Raw genomic sequence first — 24,299 nt, forward strand, 5'->3', positions numbered from 1 at the left:
GGTGTTCAATAAACAGTGCTTCATAAATGGAAGAGTTTTAGAAAAAGAGAATTTCCAGGAACACCTGGGTGGCTCAGTGGTTTAGTGCCTGCCTTTGGCCCAGGGTGTGATCCTGGGGTCCCTGGATCGAGACCCACATTGGGCTCCCTGCATGGAGCCTACTTCTCCCTCTGCCTATGTCTCTGCCTCGCTCTCTCTCTCTCTCATGAATAAATAAAATATTAAAAAAAGAATTTCCATACACAGCTCATTTTTTTTCCCTAAGTGACTTTTGCAAACTTTCCATCTATAGAGTAATTTCAAAATATGTTGCAAAAAGAAGTGCTATAAACACTAATTATGATAAATACAAACCTTTAGGACTCAAAATCAGAGATAATTTACCTTTTTATTATAATGCTAAAAGGCACTTTCATTTATTATTTCACTAATTTATTACAGAAGTCTTTCCTTTTTTTCCCCAAAGCAAGCATTTATCATTTATCATCACCAATGTAATAACTTACCAACTGTATCAAATTTGAATAACTTGCATTAATCATCATCCTATTTTTATTAGCTCCTAACAAGGAATGTAGAACCAAATCTAGTGTTTCCAATTGTGTGGAGTTGGAAGAAATGGATTAGAATGACTGTTTAATGTGGAAGGAGCCATGATGTCCTTTGACAGATGAATGGATAAAGAAGATGTGGTATATGTACACAATGGAATATTACTCAACCATCAGAAAGGATGAATACCCACCATTGGCTTCCACATGGATGGAACTGGAGGGTATTATGCTGAGTGAAACAAGTCATTCAGAGAAGGACAATCATTATGGTTTCACTCATATGTGGAATATAAGAAATAGTGAAAGGGATTATAAGGGAAAGGAGGGGGAACTGAGTGGGAAAAGTTAGAGAGGGAGACAAACCATGAGAGACTCCTAACTCTGGGAAACAAACTGAGGGTTGCTAGAGGGGAGGTGGGTGGGGGGATGGGGTAACTGGGTGATGGGCACTAAGGAGGGCACTTGATGGGATGAGCATTGGGTGTTATATGTTGGCAAATTGAATTTAAATAAAAATTTAAACAAACAAACAAAAATCGAATGACTGTTTAAGGAGATGCATTCTGTTCTTCCACCCTGGCACGTGTTATGTGAAGATGTCATCATGACACAGTCACTGTGTATTTTTGATTTCAAATCCTTTGGCAAACAATGATTTAAACTAACAGTGATTGGAATTGGAATTGCAATGCTAAACTAACATTTAAATTTGAGGGAAAATAATCCAACATCTCTCTATAGCATAATAAAATAATTGTTTCCAGGGTTGCCTGGAGGCTCAGTAGGTTAAGCTGGTTTCAGTTCAGGTCATGATGTCAGGGTTGTGAGATCAAGCCCTGCGTTGGCTCTGTGTTCAGTGGGGAATCTGCTTGAGATTCTTTCCCTCTGCCCCTCCCTTTGCTCCTGCTCTCTCTCTCTCTCCCTCTCTCTAAAATAAATATATAAATCTTTAAAAAGTATTTTCCAAAATCTTTAAAACAAGCTATACCATTCATTCTCAAATTAACTTCATTTCTGTAATGACAGTGGCGAAAACAAGACTTTCTTTAATCTCTCCCTCTATAATTTATAATTTCTTGCATTCTTTAGTCTCTGACCACTTATCTTTGCAAAAACTGAAAAGTATAAATGGTTTGAGCTAATATTAGAGTAAGCAAATAAGGTTGATAAAGTCTAAAAAAAAAATCAATTGACCTAAATTTTTATGGGAACAAAGAAGACAGCTTCCTTATGTCTCTGTTCGTTAGCCTGAAACATGCCACACACTTTACCCCTCAGGTGTGAACACATGCCCCTGCCATACTGAGTAGATATAAGCCCCTCACAAAAAATCCTGGAGATTTTAAATTAATTTATCTTCTTTTTAAAAGAAAGACAACCAGTCATTTTGTGAGTCCTGATGGAAGTATATGACAGCATCAATGTAGTCTTACTAAAATAAAATCAAAGCTCATGCAGTGAAGCCAGGTTAGAGGAAGTACACACAGAACTCCTTAAATTACATGAGGTGAGTGCAATTAACAAAATATAGAAAATGTGAAACTATGGCACCAACTCTCCAGTAACTTCAATAAATAAATTGCAAGAGAAAAAGAGAGAAATGGAAAGATATTTATAGATTAAAAGAGATTTAAAAGACAGTTTCCACTAAGTGCAACAAACGGACCTTGTTTGGATCCTTGTAAACTATAAAAAAAAAATGAGGCAATCAAAGAAATTTGAACACTATTTAAATATGTGATGATACTAAGGACTTCTTAAAAATTATTTTAGAAAAAATCTTAAAAATAATGGTATGCCATTTTTTTGAGTCATTATCACATAGAGATACATTCTGAAATATTTAGGGATGAAATGACACAATATCTTGGATTTGCTTCAAAATAATTCTTTTGTAGTGGTTGTAGTGGTAGGAATAAATAGGAATAAGTCTGGCCATGCACACATAACTTCTGGAGGTGCATACTAGTTAGTATGTGTAAGTACAACACATTATTTTCTCTACTTTTGTATGTTTATCATTTTCCATAATAAATAGGAAAACATCAAGAAATGAAACTTACATTAACACTTTGAGAAAAGTTTTTCTCTACCAACTCGACATCTGGGAAAGGAATACGCAGGCTCCTATATTTAGGAGATGTCCTCAGATACACAGTGTGATTCCCATCTTGTAGGAAAGGCACAACATTGGGCAGCTCCCATATCACCATGAGATACATATCATCTTCTTTACCCTTCAATAGAAATACAGTGAGTACATGATAAAATTTATTTTATTTGAAGCTGTTTTAAAGGTATAGAGAAAAATAGAACATATAATGATGTACCCACCACCTGGCTTTATCAAATCTTAAGCCCCGTCCAGCCCTCTTTAAACTGTTTTTTTCTTCCTTACCAGAGGTCATTAGTAACCTGAATATGATGTTAGTTAGGGAAATCTTAATATTTCTACATAAACTTATATGTGTATTCTACGAATACATATATCATGTTATTGTACATATATACATGTACATTGTATATATGTAATATACTGCTTTCAGGCTTTTTAGTGAGGGGAAGAGCAAAGGAGAGGGAGAGAGAGAGAGAATCTTAAGCAGGCTCCTTGCCCAGGATGGAACCCCATGCAGGGGGTGTTTGTGAGCATTTTTCAGGTGTTTGTGAGCCATTTGGATTTTCTCACCTGTCCTTTGTATATTTTCCTTGATCCCACAACCCTGAGATCATGACCTGAGCAGAAATCAGGAGTCAGATTGAGCCACCCAAACACCCAGCTTTTAGGCTTTTTACCGTCTTATAAGTGTCATCAAATTGTATGAATTCTTTAACTTTTTTCACTAACATTACACATGTTTTTTAAAGATTTTATTTACTTATTCATGAGAGACACAGACATAGAGAGGCGGAGACACAATCAGAGCGAGAAACAGGCTCCCCGTGGGAAGCCCGATGTGGGACTCTATCCTGGACCCTGGATCATGCCTGGAGTTGAAGGCAGACATTCCACCACTGAGCCACCCAGGCTTCCCTTAACATATTTTTGAGATTTATACAAATTCTTACATGGAACTCTAGGTCATTTATTTTTTAGTGCTTTATAAGATTGTATGAATTTATTGTACAATTTCTTTATCCACTCTTCTACTGCTACGGTGTTCAGGTTGCTGCCAATTTTTCACTGCTTGTTTCATGAACAGGTGCATAGTTTCTGCAGCATATGCCTGGAGTAGAATTATTAAATTGTAAGATATGTGATTATTGACTTGACTAGATATTACCAGTGGCTCTTTGAAGCACTCTTACCCATTTCCACCCCAATGAGAGTCTTTTTAAATTTTTTTAAAAAGATTTTATTTATTTATTCATGAGAGACACAGAGAGAGAGGCAGAGACACAGGCAGAGGGGAAGCAGGCTCCATGCAAGGAGACCAATGTGGGACTCGATCCCAGGATCATGCCCTGGGCTGAAGGCAGGCGCTCAACCACTGAGCCATGCAGGCATCCCATCCCCATGAGGGTCTAGATAAGAGTTCTCCCTTCTTCACATTCTTGCCAACATTGGCTTAAATTGATTAATTTTTTTTGGGGGGGGGGGCTTATGATAGGTTTTAAAAGGGATATTTTAAAATGAAATTTAAAATTTATTAATTATATCAATCACATTTTCCTAATTTAGTGAGTTGAACATTTGTCAGGTGTTTGTGAGCCATTTGGATTTTCTCACCTGTCCTTTGTACAGTTTCCTCTTGCAGTGTTTTACTTCTGGATTTGTGGGATTCCTTTAGCAATTCTGTTTCCTAAAACTTTCTCATTTACCTGGGACACAGTCTGTTACCTCTTTCCACAGTGTGTGACTTGTGTTTTCACTTTGTTCTTTAAGACATGTTTATTTTTTTGAATGTAATAAAGAGATCTTTGTGATATCCCACCTGTGAATATAGTGTATCTTCCCATATATTTAGATTGTTCTTTATGTTCTTTAGGAATTTTTTTCATAAAGTTTTGCATATTTTTGTTAAATTTATTTTAGGTACCTTTTATTTTTGTTTGTTATTATAATGTGATCATTCTGTTTTCTAATTGGTTGTTATTGATGAGAAGCTATTAAGTTTTGAATTTTTATATTTTAATATAAAATATTTAAAAAATTAATTTTTAATTTTAAAGTCAAAATTTTAAGCTTGGTTATCTTGCTAGTAAAGCACAGATGTTTTAGGTTGAGAGCAGCTGTGATAAAGTAGAGAGAATATTGGTATAGATGTGAAGACAACACATTTCCAGTCTCAATTCTAGAGAGAAACTGGGCAAACTATCTCTTTCCCTTTGGGCCTTATTTACCTTATTTGTAAAATTAGGACTTCAGCTAGTGGATAGGTAAAAGTTCTTTCATTTTTCAGAAGCTTTACGTTTCTACGTGAAGGCCTCTGTTACCTCATACCTATGCTAATTTAGAAGTATGCTAGTGGCCCTCCTACCTGCTAGAGGGGTCTTTGGTTAGAGTTTGTGCCAGTGTGGAGCAGAAGGAAGCTCAGCAATAGCCAGAAAGTGGTCAGACATGGACATACTGAGTAATAGCTTGGCTAAGTTCATGTGCTACCTTCATGGACACGGTGGCTCTCAGACTTTCTAAATCCATGGAGTAGTAAAACCAAACCAAACCAAACAAAAACAAATTTTAGAATATTGACTTAGGATCACTAACATTTAATTTTACCAAGAGAGGACTTGGGGAGAGAAGGGGACTGGAAACTCTGTTATCATCATTTTAAGAAGAGAGGGTATAGTTTAATACCAACAAGTAGGAAATATACAACCTTAAATTATAAAAAGTAGGGATGCCTGGGTGGTTCAGTGGTTAAGTGTCTGTCTTTGGCTCAGGGCGTGATTCCGGGGTCCTGGGATTGAGTCCCACATCAGACTCCCCACAAGGAGCCTACTTCTCCCTCTGCCCATGTCTCTGCCTCTCTCTCTGTGTCTCTCATGAATAAATAAATAAATCTTTAAAAAATATATATATATATATATAAAGTAAATCTAGCTTTATGAAAAATTACCCTTATTTTTTTTCACAAGTTTCCTTAGTGGAAACTTTTTATCTCAGGTTGGTATTGGTAGCTAGACTTCAGGAATTGGTGCTCCCAGAAGATAGCAGTTCACATGATGCTATGAGCACGTATAACATTAATCATCTTGTAAAGGAAGATCTTTTGCTTTAAGGGAGTCACAAACAGGGCTATAGCACATAAAGTTATGTGGATGGAAAGACAGTAAAGGACAGTGAGTGAGTCTTCAGAATTTGAACTAGTTTTGGTTTAATTAGTCAAAATCTCTGAACTCCCACACCACTAGGTTCATGATGTTATGACAATAATATCTCACCAATCTATTTTTTTTTAAGATTTTGTTTATTTTAGAGAGAGTGTGTGTATGCTCCAGAGAGAGTAAGAGGTAGAGAGAATCTCACGCAGACCCCCCACTGAGCATGGAGCCTTTCATGGGGCTTGATCTTACAACCCCGAGATCATGACCTGAGCTGAAATCATGAGTCTGATGCTCAACTGACCAAGCCCAGGCACCCCAGTCTGTGATTTTTTATCAGCAAGGGTTTGGAGGCAAATATATCCTGAACTTATACAAATTTTTATATTGGCAGGATGTAATTCTGACTCCTTAAAACAGATCATGAAACGATTATTGTTTCCTTGTCTTGTGGTCAGAACGTTGCATTGACTGGCCAGTGGGTTCATAATCTGCCTCCCCATGATATGGCCAGAAGGCCAGGCCTGAGAAAGCTCTTGCAGTGACATTTGTGACTGGACCAGGCAGTGGCACAAACAGTTTGTTGAGACTTGGGAAAATAAAATCAAGAATATAAGGGCAAGGGAGACACTACAGGTCAAGCCACTAAGAACTGGTCTGAAGATGTTAAGAAGAAATACATAAAACTTACAGGGACTTCACCTTAGTGAAGCACATCACACATTAGCAGAGTTCCAGAATATAACTGGCGAAGGAGTTTTTGCTTATTTGTTTGTTTAATGCAGCTGAGCGTCTGGGAAGATAGAGGTTTGTTGCATCTTTCCTGCATTCCACTCCCAGCTCTGACTCTAAGAAGTAACTACCTTCCTGCCCCCCAACGGCTTCCGGAGGCAAGCAGAGAAGGAAGGCTGGAGTCTGGGGAGGAAAGTTATGGCATTGTTACCTTTTGGGCTGAACAAAAGCTTGGGGACCCAGGTGGGGAAGACTCTAAGGGTAAGATTTGAACATGATGATTATTCTGCAAATATGATTAAATCCCCAGGAGAAGGGGGGTACAGGGGGCAATGCAAAGTATGGCATATAGCTAGTGTCCCTTGTCACCAAGGAGTGGAGGAGTAGCTGAACTGAGCCTTCTGTACTTCTCAAATTGGGAGACTGGGAAGCAGGAAGGCTTCCTGCTGTAGTCTCCACGGGGGTGTGCTGTGGGCACTGCAACAGCCAGCTCTCGGAACAACCTAGCCGAACACCTCACCCGCCCAGGACTGCCACCTCCTGTGTTTTTCTAGTAGCCGAATCCGAGAGAGCAGAAAAAGAAACGTAGCCAAGAGGGGCTAGTATCCAGAGAGAGGTACAGATAAAACATGTGGAACAGATCTGTGACTTAGACGACTGGCAATGTGATAACTTGAGCAAAATTGAAGAGTACTTGGGGAAGTTCAGAACAGAAGCAAAACAACAACAAAACAGGGCCTTCAAATTTAAGTATTTGGCTGGTGAACTGAAGGAGAATTAATTTCTCTTTGAGATTGAACTGATAGCTTAGAACTAGAGAAAAATATTTCAAAACAGTCAGCATGAGTAAAAAGTAAAGAAAAATATAAGAAATTTAGAGGAGGGGGCGGGGCAGGGCAAGATAGTGAAGATCGTGGAGGAGCAGGGTCCCCAAGTCACCAGGCCCCACCAACTTACCTAGATGACTTTCAAACCATCCTGAAAAACCTATGAATTTGACCTGAGATTTAAAGAGAGAACAGCCGGACCGCTACAGAGAGAAGGGTTTTTGCTTCTAACAAGGTAGGAAGGCGGGAAAAAAATAAAAAAAGCGTCAAGTGTGGGAGGGGCCGGGCGAGGAGCCGGGCTGAGGCCGGGGGAGAGCACAGGGACCGGAGAGCCCTGCCCCGGAGAGGCGGGAACTTTAAAAATCCCACCGGGGATTCTTCCAGGAGGAGAAGGCGCTCAGCAGGGAACTGGGGCAGGACCGCAGGAGGGGCAGCGGGCCCAGTCCCCCGGGGTCACTAGGAGAGGAGGGGCGCCGGGGGGAGAGCGCCCCGCACACCGCGGGCGGCGCGGTAAAGGGCTGGAGCCCCCGGGGGGCCTCGGGAGAAGCCGGGGGGTCAGCCGGGGGCTCGGGAGGAGGGGGCTGCGCCCTGCTGCCTTCGGGAGCCGCGGCCCCGGAGCGCGATGCCAGCAGCGCAGGCCCCCGTCCCAGGGCGCCGGGGACACAGCCCAGGATCCCGCGCTCCCCCGGGACAGGCGGAGGCGGGGGGGGCCCAGGACAGCGAGGACGCCCCTGCTCCCGGGGGCCCCGAGCTGTGCAGGTCAGCGCCCCCGCCGCCCCGGGAGCACCTAGGCCAGTGCGGACTGGGAGCTGCGGGAGATACTGCGGGAGCTGACGCCAGGGCTGGGGAGCTGGCCGCCGCCAGTGGGGCTGTTCCTCCTGGTGTCACCCTGTGCCTGGGACGGAGGGGGCCGCCAGGGAGCAGGGGCCTCACGGGGTCAACAGCTCCCACTGAGCCCGGCACCCGGCAGGGGGCGGCCACTCCCCCAGGTGCACACACCTGAGCATCAGCACAGCAGGCCCCTCCCCCAGAAGACCAGCTGGAAGGACAGGGGAAGAGCGAGTTCTTGACCGAGCAGCGCTGGAAAGTTCCAGGGGAAGTCGAGGGATTTACAGTATATAGAACTAGAGGGTACCCCTCCTTTTTTTCTCCTTTTCTCAGTACAACTCATTTTTATATCAGACTATAAATTTCCAATTTTTTTTTCTGCTTTCCCACCTTAACTACAATATGTTACCACCTCTTCATTTTTAAGATTCTTCCTTTTGACTTTCATATTTCTACAATTACAGGTCCTGGATATATTTTCCACTTCTAGATTCCCTTCAACATACTCAACTTAATCTTGGGAGATATACAAGATATGTTTTTGTTTTGTGTTGTGTTGTGTTTTTTGTTTTCTCTGCCTCATTTTGTTCTACAATGGTGGAAGTTGATACCTTCTGAAACATGACCAGTATGCACCCAGAACCAAGTGGTATACCATGCTAGTTCATTCTGTGAGATTCCTCATTCCCATTCTGCCCCCCTCTTTTATCTCATTTATGTTTTGGTGGTCAGTGTTGGGGCCCTCTACAAGTATTTCTGGTTTACATAAATTTGGGACTGAGCATCTTCTAATATGTAGAGCTTAATATACACAGAAACAAGAGGATAATTCTCTAGAATCCCTCAGGTAGACTACATTCTCCTACCACTACAACTTCTTCACAACCACCATCTCCCAGTACCCCCCTTCTTTCTTTTTTTTCTTTTTCTTTTATTTTTTTCTTCTTCTTTAGGATTCCTGGCCTTTTATTTTTTACTACTTTGTTTTAAAATTTGTTTTTCATTTTAGTGTTCCTTTTGTTTTATTTTGTTCTGATCTTTGTTTTCAATTTCTGGTCTCTGACCTCAGCAGAATCATCTAGGGTGAAATTTACTTAGGTCATGGTTGATATTCTTGAGGCAGCCTGCTCATACAGCCACTCTGCACTGAGCAAAATGACTAGAGTTTCTAATGATGAGGGTTAATGAGGTGGAAGAAAGAGTGAGTGACGAGGAGACAAGTTCATGGCAAGGAAAGAGGCTGAGGAAACAAGAGAAAAATAATTAAAAGACCATGAGTAAAGGTTAAGGGAAATAAATGACAGCCTCAGAAGGAAAAATCTATGTATAGTTGGGGTTCCAGAGGGCGCCGAGAGGCCAGAGGGCCAGAAAGAATATTTGAACAAATCATAGCTGAGAACTTCCCTAATTTGGGGAGGGAAATAGGCATTCATACAGGAGATAGAGAGGTCCCCCTCTAAAATCAATAAAAACCGTTCAACACCTTGACATTTAATATGGAAGCTTGCAAATTCCAAAGACAAAGAGAAAATCTTTGAAACAGCAAGAGACAAGAGATCTCTAACTTATATGGGGAGAAATATTAGATTAACAGCACACCTCTTCACAGAGACCTGGCAGGCCAGAAAGGGCTGGCAGGATATATTCAGGGTCCTAAATGAGAAGAACATGCAGCCAAGGTTACTTTATCCAGCAAGACTCTTATTCAGAATAGAAGGAGAGATAAAGAGCTTCCAAGATAGGCAGAAACTGAAAGAATATGTGACCACCAAACCAGCTCTGCAAGAAATATTAAGGGGGACTCTGTAAAAGAAAGAGGAAGTCCAAAGAAATAATCCACAAACACAGGGACTGAATAAGTATTATGATGACACTAAATTCATATCTTTCAATAGTAACTCTGAACTTGAATGGACTTAATGATCCCATCAAAAGATGCAGGGTTACAGACTGGATAAAAAAGCAAGACCCATTTATTTGCTGTCTACAAGAGACAGCAACATCTACAAAGAAACAAGAGCTTTAAATGATACACTGGATCAGATGGGTTTCACAGATATTTACAGAACTTTACATCCAAATGCAACTGAGTACACATTCTTCTCAAGTGCACATGGAGTTTTCTCCAGAATAGACCACATACTGGATCACAAATCAGGTCTCAACTGATACCAAAAGATTGGGATTGTCCTCTGCATATTTTCAGACCATAATGCTTTGAAACTTGAACTCAATCACAAGAATAAATTTGGAAGAAGCTCAAATACTTGGAGGTTAAAGAGCATCCTGCTAAAAGATGAAATAGGCAACCATGAAATTAGAGAAGAATTAAAAAGGTTCATGGAAACTAATGAGAATAAAGATACAACCATTCAGAATCTTTGGGATACAGCAAAAGCAGTCCTAAGAGGGAAATACATCACAAAACAAGCATCCCTTAAAAAATTGGAAAAAACTTGAATACACAAGCTAAGCTCTCACCTAAAGGAACTGGAGGAAGAACAGCAAATAAAACCCACACCAAGCAGAAGAGAGTTAATAAAGATTTGAGCAGAACTCAATGAAATAGAGACCAGAAAAACTGTAGAACAGATCAACAAAATCAGGAGTTGGTTCTTTGAAAGAATTAATAAGATTGATAAACCATTAGCCAGCCTTACTAAAAACAAAAGAGAAAAGACTCAAATTAATAAAATCACGAATGAAAAAGGAGAGATCACAATTGATACCAAGGAAATACAAACGATTTTAAAAACATATTATGAGCATCTATATGCCAATAAATTAGGCAATCTAGAGGAAATGGATACATTTCTGGAAAACTGCAAATTACCAAAACCGGAACAGGAAGAAATAGAAAACCTGAACAGGCAGAAAATCAGGGAAGAAATTTAAGCAGTCATCAAAAGCCTCCCAAGACATGAAAGTCCAGGGCCAGATGGCTTCTCTGGGTAATTCTATCAAACGTTTAAAGAAGAAATAATACCTATTCTCCTAAAGCTGTTCCGAAGAGTAGAAAGGGATGGAATACTTCCAAATTTGTTCTATGAAGCCAGAATCACCTTAATTCCAAAACCAGACAAAGAACCCACCAAAAAGGAGAATTATAGATCAATATCCCTGATGAAAACAGATGCAAAAATCCTCAACAAGATACTAACTAATAAGATCCAATAGTACATTAAAAGATTATTCACCATGACCAAGTGGGATTTATCCCTGGGATGTAAGGCTGGTTCAACACTCATAAAACAATCAACATGATAGATCATATCAACAAGAGAAAAAAACAGAACAATATGATCCTCTCAATAGATACAGAGAAAGCATTTGACAAAATACAGCATCCATTTCTGATCAAAACTCTTCAGGGTATAGGGATAGAGGGAACATTCCTCAGCATTTTAAAAGCCATCTATGAAAAGCCCACAGCAAATATCATTCTCAGTGGAGAAACACTGGGAACCTTTCCCTTAAGATCAGGAAAACTACAGGGATGTCCACTCACACCACTGCTATTCAACATAGTACTAGAAATCCTAGCCTCAGCAATCAGACAATGAAAAGAAATAAAAGGCATTCAAATTGGCAAAGAAGAAGTCAAACTCTCCCTCTTCACAGATGACATGATAGAAATCCCAAAAGACTCCACCCCGAGATTCCTAGAACTCATACAGCAATTTGGCAGTGTGGCAGCATACAAAATCAATGCCCAGAAATCAGTGGTATTTCCATACATTGACAATGAGACTGAAGAAAGAGAAATTAAGGAGTCAATTCCATTTACAATTGCACCCAAAAGCATAAGATGCCTAGGAATAAACCTAACCAAAGAGGTAAAGAAAGGATCTATACCCTACAAACTACAGAACACTTCTGAAAGAAATTGAGGAAGACACAAAGAGATGGAAAAATATTCCATGCTCATGGATTGGAAGAATTAATATAGTGAAAATGTCAATGCTATCCAGGGCAATTTACACATTTAATGCAATTCCTATCAAAATACCATGGACTTTCTTCACAGAGTTGGAACAAATAATCTTAAGATTTGTGTGGAATCAGAAAAGACCTTGAATAGCCAGGAGAATATTGAAAAAGAAAACCAATGCCAGGGGCATCACAATGCTGGATTTCAAGCTGTATTACAAAGCTGTGATCATCAAGACAGTATGGTAGTGGCACAAAAACATAGATCAATGGAACAGAATAGAGAACCCAGAAATAGGCCCTCAACTCTATGGCCAACTAATATTTGACAAAGCAGGAAAGGATATCCACTGGATAAAGGACAGTCTCTTCAATAAATGGTGCTGGGAAAATTGGACAGCCACGTGCAGAAGAATGAAACTAGACCATTCTCTTACACCATACACAAAGATAAACTCAAAATGAATGAAAGATCTCAATGTGAGACAAGACTCCGTCAAAATCCTAGAGGAGAACACAGGCAACACCCTTTTTGAACTCGGCCACAGCAACTTCTTGCAAGATACATCTATGAAGGCAAGGGAAATAAAAGCAAAAATGAATTATTGGGACTTAATCAAGATAAAAAACTTCTGCACAGCAAAAGAAACAGTCAACAAAACTAAAAGACAACTTACAGAATGGGAGAAGATATTTGCAAATAACATATCAAATAAAGGGCTAGTATCCAAGATCTATAAAGAACTTGTTAAACTCAACAGCAAAGAAACAAACAATCCAATCATGAAATGGGCAAAAGACATGAACAGAAATTTCACAGAGAAAGACATAGACATGGCCAACAAGCACATGAGAAGATGCTCTGCATCACTGGACATCAGGGAAATACAAATCAAAACCATGATGAGATACCACCTCACACCAGTGAGAATGGTGAAAATTAACAAGGCAGGAAACAACAAATGTTGGAGAGGATGTGGAGAAAGGGGAACCCTCTTACACTGTTGGAGGGAATGTGAACTGGTACCAGCCACTTCAGAAAACTGTGTGGAGGTTCCTCAGAATTAAAAATAGAGCTACCTATGATCCAGCGATTGTACTTCTGGGGATTTACCCCAAAGATACAGATGCAGTGAAACGGTAGGACACCTGCACCCCAATGTTTATAGCTCAATGTCCACAATCGCCAAACTGTGGAAGGAGCCTCGGTGTCCATCGAAAGATGAATGGATAAAGAACATGTGGTCTATGTATACAATGGAATATTACTCAGCCATTAGAAATGACAGATACCCACCATTTGCTTCAACGTGGATGGAACTTGAGGGTATTATGCTGAGTGAAGTAAGTCAATCATAGAAAGACAAACATTACATGGTCTCATTCATTTGGGCAATATAAAAAATAGTGAAAGAGAATAAAGGGGAAAGGAGAAAAAATGAGTGGGAATTATCAGTGAGGGTGACAGAACATGAGAGACACCTAACTCTGGAAAAAGATCAAGGGGTAGTGGAAGGGGAGGTGGGCGGGGGGCGGGGTGACTGGGTACAGGCACTGAGGGGGGCGCTTGGTGGGGTGAGCACTGAGTGTTATGCTATATGTTAGCAAATCAAACTCCAATAAAAATATACAAAAACAAACAAACAAAAAAGGAGCAATGGTATTTTAGTTCTTCATTTACCTCTCTCATTCTCCACTTACACTAAAATTTTGATCGATATTTAGTTACCAATATTGTTAGCTCTTTAATGCTAGTTGAGAATTTCAGTAAATATTTTTTCCAGAACTTTTCATTGTTTTCAGTGGAGGGTTGGTCTGAATAATCTAGTTCATAAATACCTTATTTTCCATGGAATCTTGGGATATGGAAAAATATCTAGCACATGTAAAGCACATAGTGTTTCTTGAAATAGTTTGTATTTCATTGGAAATCAGTGGAAAAAGAAATCTACCCCAACTCTGTTTTGGGTAGGCACTGCCCACCACAGTAAATTCATGTAGTACTTTGTGCAAGTATTCATAACCCTTGTAATAGTTAGATCAATATCAACCCTTCATATGAATTGTAAGTTCCTCATTGAAAGGGAAGATGTCTTTCTGGTCCATGAGACACATTTACTAAATGCTCATTGGGAAAAAAAGGAATGAATAAAAGTACATCCGTTGAACAACATGCAGGTTAAGAGTGATGAGCCTTACTCAGTTGAAAATCCACATATAACTCTTTGCTCCTGCAAAACTTAACTATTAATAGCCTACTGTTGACTGGAAGCCTTACCAATTACATACATAGATGATTAACACATATTTTGTATGTTATATGTATTATTAGCTTTATTCTTACAATAGAGTAGATTAGAAAAAATGTTATCAAAATCATAAGGAAGAGAAAATACATTTATAATACTGTTATGTAAAAAATCTTCATATAAGTGGACCCACACAGTTCAAACCCATGTTGTTCAAGGTACAACAGTATTCTGGAAAATAAATATGTAAATCAAACCCTATTTTCTTTTTAATAGGCAAATAATAACAATAAGGCATTAACAATAAATAATAAGTAAATGTGCACTTGACATTATGCTTATTATAAAGTTCTTCCCTCCAACATTAATAAAAATTCCCTAAAACTGCCCAAACATTAGGGTTTCTGGGTGGCTCAGTCGGTTAAGTGTCTGTCTTCGGCTCAGGTCATGATCTTAGGGACCTAGGATGGAGCCCCATGTCAGGCTCCCTGCTCAGCGAGGAGTCTGCTTCTCTCTCCTTCTGTGCTCTCTCTCTCTCTCTCTGTTTCACTCTGGATCAAATAAACAAATAAAATCTTTTTTTTATCTTTTTTTTTTTTTTAAAGAAAAAGTTTCCCAAACATTTACTATTGTATATTTTTATAAAAGACTTCCTAAATTTCTTCATTCTTTCAATCCTTGAGCACCTGCTCAGGGCAGAGCAAGAATGCAATTCATCAAGCCCAGCCTATGGATTTTGGACACTTGGAGAACCAGAATAATCAAAGTGAAAAATGCTGTGTAAAACCAAAACCGGTTTTGATGTGGGAGCAGCACCAGGCTGTTTTTTGTAGTCATTAAAAAAGGAGTGTTCGTAATAGACATCATCTGTTAGGAAAAGCATCCTAATGGTCAACTGCACTATCTTAAAGAAAGGAAATCAATACGTTGCTGTGTTTAGGGTATGTTACTAAGAAATCCCATTCTATGGTGCTATTTGGATTGCTCAGACAACATGGGAAGAATATATTGAATTAGGGATGTTTTTCACTCCTTTTTTCCAGCAGCAGGGCCATCAGTCACCTTAATCAATGCTGAGATTTCATGATTGCAAACCTAATTTAAGATTTTTTTTTCCTTCTGATCTCAGCTTTCAGAAGAGGAATAATAAAGTCAATGAGTCCTTGAGCTCTAGGCAGAGAGAGAGAGAGATCCACTCTGTAGCCAGGATAAATGATGTAGCCTTCATTTTAAATATGAAGTAGGCATTAGCATTCTTCGGTGGTAATAGACTCACAGAAAAAATAAATTAGACTACCTCAATCCTCCTGAAATGGCCCTGAGCAGATTGCATCATTAACCTTACAGTAAACAAAGCAATTTTGGTGACAAACTGAAAAAGTGACTTGAACATCCCTGAATGCATTATGGGTTCTAAGGACAGAGAGGAATCACTGCTGCCTCTCACAGCGTCTGCTGGGGAGCAGCTCTGCCAGTGGATTATCCCTAGATGAGGGTGTAAACAATGTCAGAGGTGGTAGCTGTGGGTAAGTTTCACCTTTATGATACCTGCTCCAGAGGTTCCTGACTCATCTTCAGCAAACTCTGGGTGGGTGAGATGCTGTCATTAAGCAGCTACTCTTTTTTGCTCTTTGCTTGGACCTGGGCAAGGATGCTCTTAATTAAGAACCTTCTAGGAAGAATAGTGGAGAAATGCTATTCTCAGATGACTGGCAAGAGAAGAGTGAAATGGGCATCATCCAATAACTCCATTGAGCACATAGAGAAGAGCACATAGAGTACAAATATAAAACTGGGATTGCAAACCTGGATCATTTTGATCTTCCCGTTGCGCTCCAAGGTGAGGATCAAGTACTGGTGTTTCTCCTGAGCTTTCAGGAAAATCAGGTGCCGTAGCCAGTGTTCTTCCTCCTTCCAATCTTTCCCTTCTGGCAACATTTTCATCTTCTTCCCACTGCCAAAGTCCCAGATTTTAATTGTTCCTGAGCACACATGAAAAAGACTATGTAGATAAAAAATAATTTGTAGAAAGCTTGGCTTTTATCTTAGACAAAATTGATCTAATTGAAAGCTTTCTGCCAACAACTTACCCTACATTTATTTCCTACTAAGACTGACACCTGAGTCTCCTTAGCCTTGCTGTGCACAAAATACATTTCTGTATGCCTTGATTTTTCAAAGGCTGATAAAAATGAACAGGACTAGGCAATTTCTTGAAGTTTGCGACAGTTTTCTTGAAACACTCAGACTCCTAACTGAGCTTTCTGTCTGAAGATGTTTTCTGCCCCTATACTCCCAAACTCTTCAGTTTGCTAAATACTGCCCAATATCTTTCCATTTATCTAATATCATGCCAGAATAGTCATTCATAGTAAAAGATCATCCAATAACATCACATTTCCTAAGGTGCTGATGTGTTTGAAGACTTTTGCTCTTATTGGGTAATAAAACATTTAAGAGAATTCCAGCAGGTAGAAATCTATCAACTTTTGAGTTGTTTAGTTGGTTACATGGAAGGAAATGCAAAGGGGATATTGAGTTTCTTGAAATCTTACTTTCTTTATAGTTAATTTAAGTCATTCAATTTACGGAGCTTGATGAAGGGGCCAGGAGGTGTGATACACAGCATGGATGTTGAATGGTTGTTTCTAGATCATCACTCTGTGTAGGAGTCCTCTTCATGTGGCCACCTCAGGTTTAGAACCCAGTGGACTGCTCCTCACAGCTCTTTTCTTCCTTCATTTGCCTCTAATCCTACACCTCTGCCCCCACTTCTGATCCCCCAGCCTACTCCTGCTAGACATCAGGAATATTCTCACTGTGTTGTTTTTCTCCCCTTCTGCTAGGTTCTCTCTATCAGCAGTACTCACAACTCCTGCCATTTGCTCACAACATCATTAAGCACTGACTAAATTCTCCCTCTATCGTCAGCATTGCACGAGGAGCTGTGAATGCCAAGTGAACAGACATAATTCCTGCCCTCAAAGACTTTATAGTCTTGGAGAAACATAGTCGTATAAACAATTAAAAGAAGGAATGCTCTTATTCAGTCCTGGATATGTGGACCACAGTGTCACAGCCAAATTTCCTGCTACCTTATGACCTTGGCAGTCAGATTTAACAGGTCAGAGGTCAGGGAGAGGTACTGCTCAGGTTAGGTGGTGGGTGGGTGGGAATGAGGTGGACTGTTGGCTTGTGAGTAGAGCTGCTCTGAGAGTTAGAGAGAATCCTACTTTCCAGGGTATCCTAGGATGTCCCAGCATCTTTGTCAATTACCTCTGAGGAGGACAAATTGCCCATGTTTAAGAAATTCTAGACCCTGGCACTAACAATGAAATATGACTTGCTTGCATGAAAACAATACTATCTTAGTCATCTGAATGAATTGCTAATGCTTATGTCTAATAACAGTTGTGTGCATTGCTCAGAATTTTTATTATAACTAATTTTCATATGTATGTAGAATGTGCTCATAGAACAGTGAGACTGCTTTCTGAAGAACCGTTCCTCATGCAGAACAGGTACATATACTCACATCCCATCAACTTAGCATTCATGATTTCACCTCATGTGTATTGTTGTCTCTTACACTTTAAAAAAATCAGACTTTCACATCAGGATGTTCACTCATCCCACCAACTGGCTTACAAGCAAGAATTTCTTTAGTAAATGTATCCCTAGAATAAATAAACTATGAGCAGTGCATACAAGTTGGTCATATTGTCTAGATAAAGTAGTTCTTTCATGGGAGGTCAGAGCAAGGTGAAGTGAAAATTGAGGTAGGCTGGAGTGCTTAGTTCCAGAAAGTTCTACTCAGTGCTCTATAGCATGAGGAGGAGCAAGTGACATAACACTACCTGAGCTTGACATCTTCTCAAGTTTGACATGACACCCCCCCCAAGGAGCTTAGATTTATAAACAAATCCAGTATACAATTCTAGGTGTTATATAATAAAGTGGGCTGGATTTTGTCTGGTCCCCAAACCTACTGGAAGTGAAAATATTATCAGCAAGCACTAAATCTAATATCCATCTCTTAGCTGGCGGTACCCAGAAGTAAAAGGACAAGAGGAGTCAGTGCAACACAAATAAGTCCCATCAAAGATAGAATGAGATATGTGTGAAAGACTTTTGCAAACATTAAGGCAATAATATAAATGTGATGTGAGGTATTGATATATGGACTTTGATACCCATTACAGAAGAGCCTGCTGATGTTCAGTCAGGCAGAGCAGTCTCTGGCATGCTGACATATTCCAGCCTGATTCATGCTCTCTCTAACCCATATAACTAATGAGTTCCTAGCACAAATTTTCAAGGCACTAAAGCATGGAAGTCATATTCTGGATATGAGTCTAACCATTACATGCTCCTGTGGCAAAAAGAAATCCACTTTCATTAATAGCTGCAGAGGTCAGTTCAACATTGAAGCCATGAGGGTCTAAAATCTGGTATATTTGGAGGCCAGTCTCGAGTTCCCAAACCTGTAGTAGAAAGAATTTTAAAAAATCAAATTATTCATATACTGTTTAGCTCTTACAGAAATTTTATAATATTTGAAACAGCCTCAGAATTGGTACTATGCACTTCTAAAATCTTTCTCAATGTTCTGCCCTGAATGTCAGTTTGATCAAAGAAAGTTCTAAAAGATGCAGTGCCATCTAGTAGGTACCGTGCTACCCTGGAGTATGTCTGCTGCATATGTAGACAGGCAATGACTATTCCAGGTAGCCCTGGCTGTAGATGAAGGAGCCAATTTTGCTACTGTAAGCAGGAAGCAAGATTAGCAGCAAGATCGAAATTTAACAATTACAAGTACGACGGACAAAAAAACCCATCAAACTGGATTCATTCCCTGTTGACACTCATCCAAATTAGTCAGAAGTCACAGGACAGAATCTGTGGTGAACAGCATGGCATCTAAGAGAACCCTGAGAAAGATGTTCACTGACCCTTCCAAGAAGTGTTCTGATTAGGGACGTGGGCCTCACTCTTAGGGGGAGAGAGAATGATTTCAGAGAAGGCTGGCTGTATAATCAGGCTGGGTGTAATCAGAACATTCAGAAATGTGTCAAGACACATCATTATCTCTCTTCAGAAACACAGTTGAGGCTCTAGACCTTCAGCCTTTTGGTCTAAATCTCTCCTTTGTGGATCTGCCATGCTCACATGTAAACTAGACTGTCAGTGAGTTATGAAACTGAACTGGCAACACAGAACAATTGCCCTCAAGGTACGTGGGGCAGGGGCAGCATAAGCAAAGGGCCAGAGAGCTGAAAGACAGTGGTTGCAGCTGGAGTCAAAGAAGAAAGACAGGACGAGAAGGAGCTCACAGAATCATCTGGAGGCCAACCAAAGGCCACTGACTGATCTGAATGAGGCCAGTCTGGCCCTAGAGACCACATTCTCAACCTCTGAGAGCCCCCCCAAGTGCAGACAAGGTCCTCAAAAGAGAAGAGAAATGAGTGACACTGCCTGACTGGGTCTCAGAAGTCATCCATTTCCTGGCTTGAAGTATGATCCCTCTTCAACCAATGTCAGGTATGAAAACTCACCTAGATAAATTCCTTCCCTGCTTCTCCCCTTATAAGGAAGACATTTCCCCCCTAGAGGTCAGTATTTGTGAAAACGGAGTTGTTATTAGTGTTACTTTTCCTTTACTTATTCTGTAGACATTATCAGAGCTAGGTGATAATTAACTGAGCTCTGGAGATTTGGGCTTAAGAAAATCTCCAGTGGATGAGCACAGAAGGTCAAAGATCCAGAGGGGATTTAAAGGGTCTCCAAAGGATGTTCACTACTGCTCCAGATGTCTCCTTTTGGAGAGCGTGCATGGAATAAAAAGATGACCCTCTGAGGCAAACACTGCTGGCCATCACTGCTGGATGGCTTCGGTGATCAGAATTACAGATGCACTTAGGATGGCTGCGTACCCTGGCTCTGGGGAGCATGGTAATGACAGGGCAGTGGAATACAGAGGAACAGACACGGGTATCTACATTAGACAAACCTGGGTTCACATCCCAGCTACAATGCTTACTAGTTATGTGATCTGGGGCAAGTTGCTTAATCACTATGAGTCTTACTTTCCTCATCTTTAAAATGGACTCCTTTATCTGTCCACAAGGAACCAATGTGAAGATTAAATAAGAATCATGAATTTAAGGCACTTGTTACATATCCTGAACCTATAGGGGTTATACTAAACATTATAAATTCCTTCCCCTTCCTTCTTAACATATCCTCTGCTCAGAGCTTGGATTTAAAAATTATCTATCTATCTATCTATCTATCTATCTATCTATCTATCTATCCATGCTAGCTCTCTTTCCTTAGTATATTTCCTTTAAAGTTCCTTTCTGTTAGCAAAAACTAGCTTTATTTATTTATTTAAGAATGCAGCTTAATAGCAAGCAGTCTGAGCTGGCTTAAAATACTTGTTTTTCATGTGTTTGTGAGTCCTTAAAAATAGCTCTATTGTCAAGTCTCATCTTATGTACCTCTACATTTACTTAATCACTCAAAGACTTATCCATAAAAAGAGAAAATTTTGCTTTGCCTTTTTTTTTCTGAAGAGCCAATACATACTCACCTTAATGATGGATTCAGAACAGATAGTAAGTACTTGGTGAAAATAGCTGTTGTAAAGCATGACATTGATTTCTCGTTCATGAGTGTGAGGAACCTGTTTTGTATCTTGTACCATCCTAGTTAGAGGGTACATGTCCATTACACTAGATCCTGGAACAGAAATAGGAATCTCACAAATATCCAATATTAGAAGTTTTAAATCACAAAAGATTTTCCCCAATCAGTTGTATTTGGAAACAACTCATCAGTGAGATTAGTAATATCAATTCCTAGGATACCTAATGGGATGAAGATACACTTATTTTCTTTAAAAGCATTTTTGACAAATAAAGCCAATGTTATTCAACAAGAGAAAAGCATTCATTGAGGGCTTCATTAATTTTTAAGTGCAGGCCATTTGGATTCATTGATATCCCTCTTTTCGGTGATTCCTGTTTTTCTGGTTTTTTTTTTTGTTTTTTTTTTTTAATAGTCTGCATTTTTCCTTCTTAAGAGTGATTGCCACATACCTCTCCATCTGGTGTATAGTAATCACAGTGATGGGTGATGGTCAGCTTTCTGCTGCAGGTTAAACTTCCATTTAGCGATTAGAATTTATTGTTAGACTTTTCCGACCAACAAGTGATAAAGCAGTCTGTAAACATGGTCTTATTGAATGCAATGCAATGAATGAGAACAGTTACAAGCCAGTGCTTGCAGCATCAATATTGAATAAGATTAATTTCTAAATCAACATGGGGAAGTAGATGAAGAGTGGGTATTCCTTATCTTCATAAGGGTGCTGGTTTGGTTTTACAGGAATACTACAAATGTTATTTAACTCTCAAATCAACTATGTATTCTGCTTCAGTGTAATGTCTAGAAATATAAATAAGAATCTCTAAGTATTTCAAAGATCAAACAAGATGAAACTTCTCTGTTTTATTGATGTGGAGATTAAATTATCAAAGGTCAACTCTTTGTATTGAGTTTCTCATGACTTTCCAATTGCACCTGTAGAATATGATGCCCCAGGAGCTACTAAGCACTTTCCCGAGGCTGCTTAAATTTTAAGATAGAATCTATTCATATGTAAAGAAGGACTTAAAAGGTTTTTCTGGTGATATTTCTTAGTTCAAATATTCTTTTTTTTTTTTTTTTAAAGATTCTACCTATTTATTCATGAGAGACACGGAGGCAGAGACACAGGCAGAGGGAGAAGCAGGCTCCATGTGGGGAGCCCGATGTGGGACTCTATCCCGGGATTTCAGAATCATGCCCTGGGCAGAAGGCAGGTGCTAAACCACTGAGCCACGCAGGCATCCCTCAATTCAAATATTCTAATATGGAAATATGAGAGGAATATGGTAGCCAGATAACCAATACTAGGAGCTTCCTGGTAGATCCTCTAACATCATATTGTGACTAGCTTTAATCAGAACTGACATCAACAAGCTAGATACACTTATGAACCAGTGGTAATTCTCTACATTTTTAGCTAGTTATACTACTGCTATGGAAACTATGCAGTTACAGAGAAAGAATGTGGTTTCAAGAGCCAGATGCTTTGGGAAGGAATCCCAGTCCTACCTTTTAACCTAGTGGGGTTTTGTTGTTGTTATTGTTGTTGTTGTTTTATGAGAAAAAGAGAGAAGAGAGAAAAAAAGCAAGGGAGCAAGCAAGGGAGGGGTGGAGGGGCAGAGGGAGAAAGAAAGAATGCCAAGTAGACTCCATGCTAAGCACAGAGCCTGACATGGGGCTCAATCTCACAACCCTGAGATTGCAACCTGAGCTGAAATCAAGAGTCAGACACTTAACCAACCCAGCCACCCAGGTGCCCCAAACCTGGTGTTTTCCTACTAGTCAGTTGAACTGTTTAATATTTAGTTTGTCATTTAAAAATAGGATAAGTAATAATTTCTACTTCCTGTGGTAGTTGTGAAGGCCAAATGAAATAAAGTACATGAAAGTACTTCATAAAAGAACTTTACAAAAGGGAGTTGTTGTAATAGAGGAATAATACAAGTAACAGTAACAATAACAATACTATATTCTACAAAGCATTTCCAGAATGCAGTCCTGCTGTCATTGCAGTTTAGAAGATAACTGTGGCAGCTCCTTTGGAATCAAAGCACGAAGTATGGGAGATAAGCTTCATGCAATTCTGATATCAAATTGATGGTTGCAATCAATGTAAGTGATACACGGAGCTGTATATTTTGTAAGCAAAGCACTATCAGAATTATTTAAAATTGAGGAGAAATCTTGATTATCTGTTCCTCCTCTTTCTTCACTACTTCCTCCTCCTCCTCCCTCACCTCCTCCTTTTCCTTCTTCTTTTATCTTAATACTCGAGTCCTTAGTAACTCTGGTGATAAATGGATTGGAAATGCTGAGCCCACTAAACCAACATGCAAATGGGGGCACTAGGAGAAAATATGCTTGCAGTTATGAGTATGTTATTTTTGGAGGAGCTATATAGAGGAAGAGTGCTTATACCTAGGATTAAGTTCTGTTTTACAGGGTGGGAAATTATCTATCAAGCATAAAACGCTAGTTTACTCCTAATCCAGAAAAAAAAAAGGAAAGTTAAAAATAATTATATGCTCCACTAGCAGAGATAGCACTGATTTCCCAGCCCTAATTAATCCCACAGGAACTCAGAACAGGTGGTCAGTGAGAAAATGCTTAGGAAATGCATCCTGGGCTGGTGTTCCAGAAGGAAGAAGTATTGTTAACATTGTTCATTTTTCTTCTAAAGCCTGAAGGCATGCAGATGAACAGCATTTAACCTAAATGCCTAGCAGGATCTTTTGTGTCTTTAGAAATCATGTTTTCAAGAGGCAACAATAAATGGAGGTAACAAATATGTTGGCATCAGGACTGTGGATCTGTCATTTGGGACTCTATCCTCTCTCTCCACTTTACTGTCTAGAAGCAAAGGCAGGAGAGAGGGTTAGCACCTTCTAACTAACTGTCTCATTACCAGAATGCATGGGGCTAAATTGTCTCACAGAAGAAAAGGGGCATTGATGCTGGTGGAGCCCCTCAAAGACGGTTCATATTCCAGCTCCCAAGAGTCAAAACAGAGCTGGCTTTGCCTTAAATGCAACACATCACATCCCACTCCTTGCTTTACCCAAGCCATCTTCTTAGGCTTAAGAACTTAGAGGACTGACCTGGTCTTTTCAAAGAAGTACAATCACACATTTTTATCTACCCAGCCCTGGAGAGACGAGGAGTGGAACTGAATTACATATCTACTGTGATGAGTTACAGTTTACACATTCCCCTTCTCCTTTTGCTTTACTTCTAGTTAGTGCTCAAGTGCTAGTTAAAAAAAAAAA

General features: G+C 39.7%; 1 protein-coding gene across 5 annotated transcripts in view; it reads right to left on the reverse strand.

Moving 5' to 3' along the window:
• Nucleotides 1–24,299, reverse strand: part of WDR64 (WD repeat domain 64) — a 144,115-nt gene that overhangs the window by 34,680 nt on the left and 85,136 nt on the right. For all 5 annotated transcript variants that reach the window (XR_013381834.1, XM_077901479.1, XM_077901477.1 and 2 more), the window contains 4 exons: nucleotides 20,975–21,123; nucleotides 18,743–18,866; nucleotides 16,189–16,364; nucleotides 2,618–2,791 (listed from right to left, as the gene is read on the reverse strand). Coding sequence is in view for 4 of the 5 variants with exons in the window: in XM_077901479.1 (XP_077757605.1) it covers nucleotides 2,618–2,791; nucleotides 16,189–16,364; nucleotides 18,743–18,866; nucleotides 20,975–21,123 (623 nt within the window). In the remaining variant the exon portion in view is untranslated. The remainder of the gene's footprint in view (nucleotides 1–2,617; nucleotides 2,792–16,188; nucleotides 16,365–18,742; nucleotides 18,867–20,974; nucleotides 21,124–24,299) is intronic.

Source organism: Canis aureus, chromosome 6 (assembly GCF_053574225.1).
Source record: "Canis aureus isolate CA01 chromosome 6, VMU_Caureus_v.1.0, whole genome shotgun sequence".
In the NCBI taxonomy this organism is placed as follows: Eukaryota; Metazoa; Chordata; class Mammalia; order Carnivora; family Canidae; genus Canis; species Canis aureus.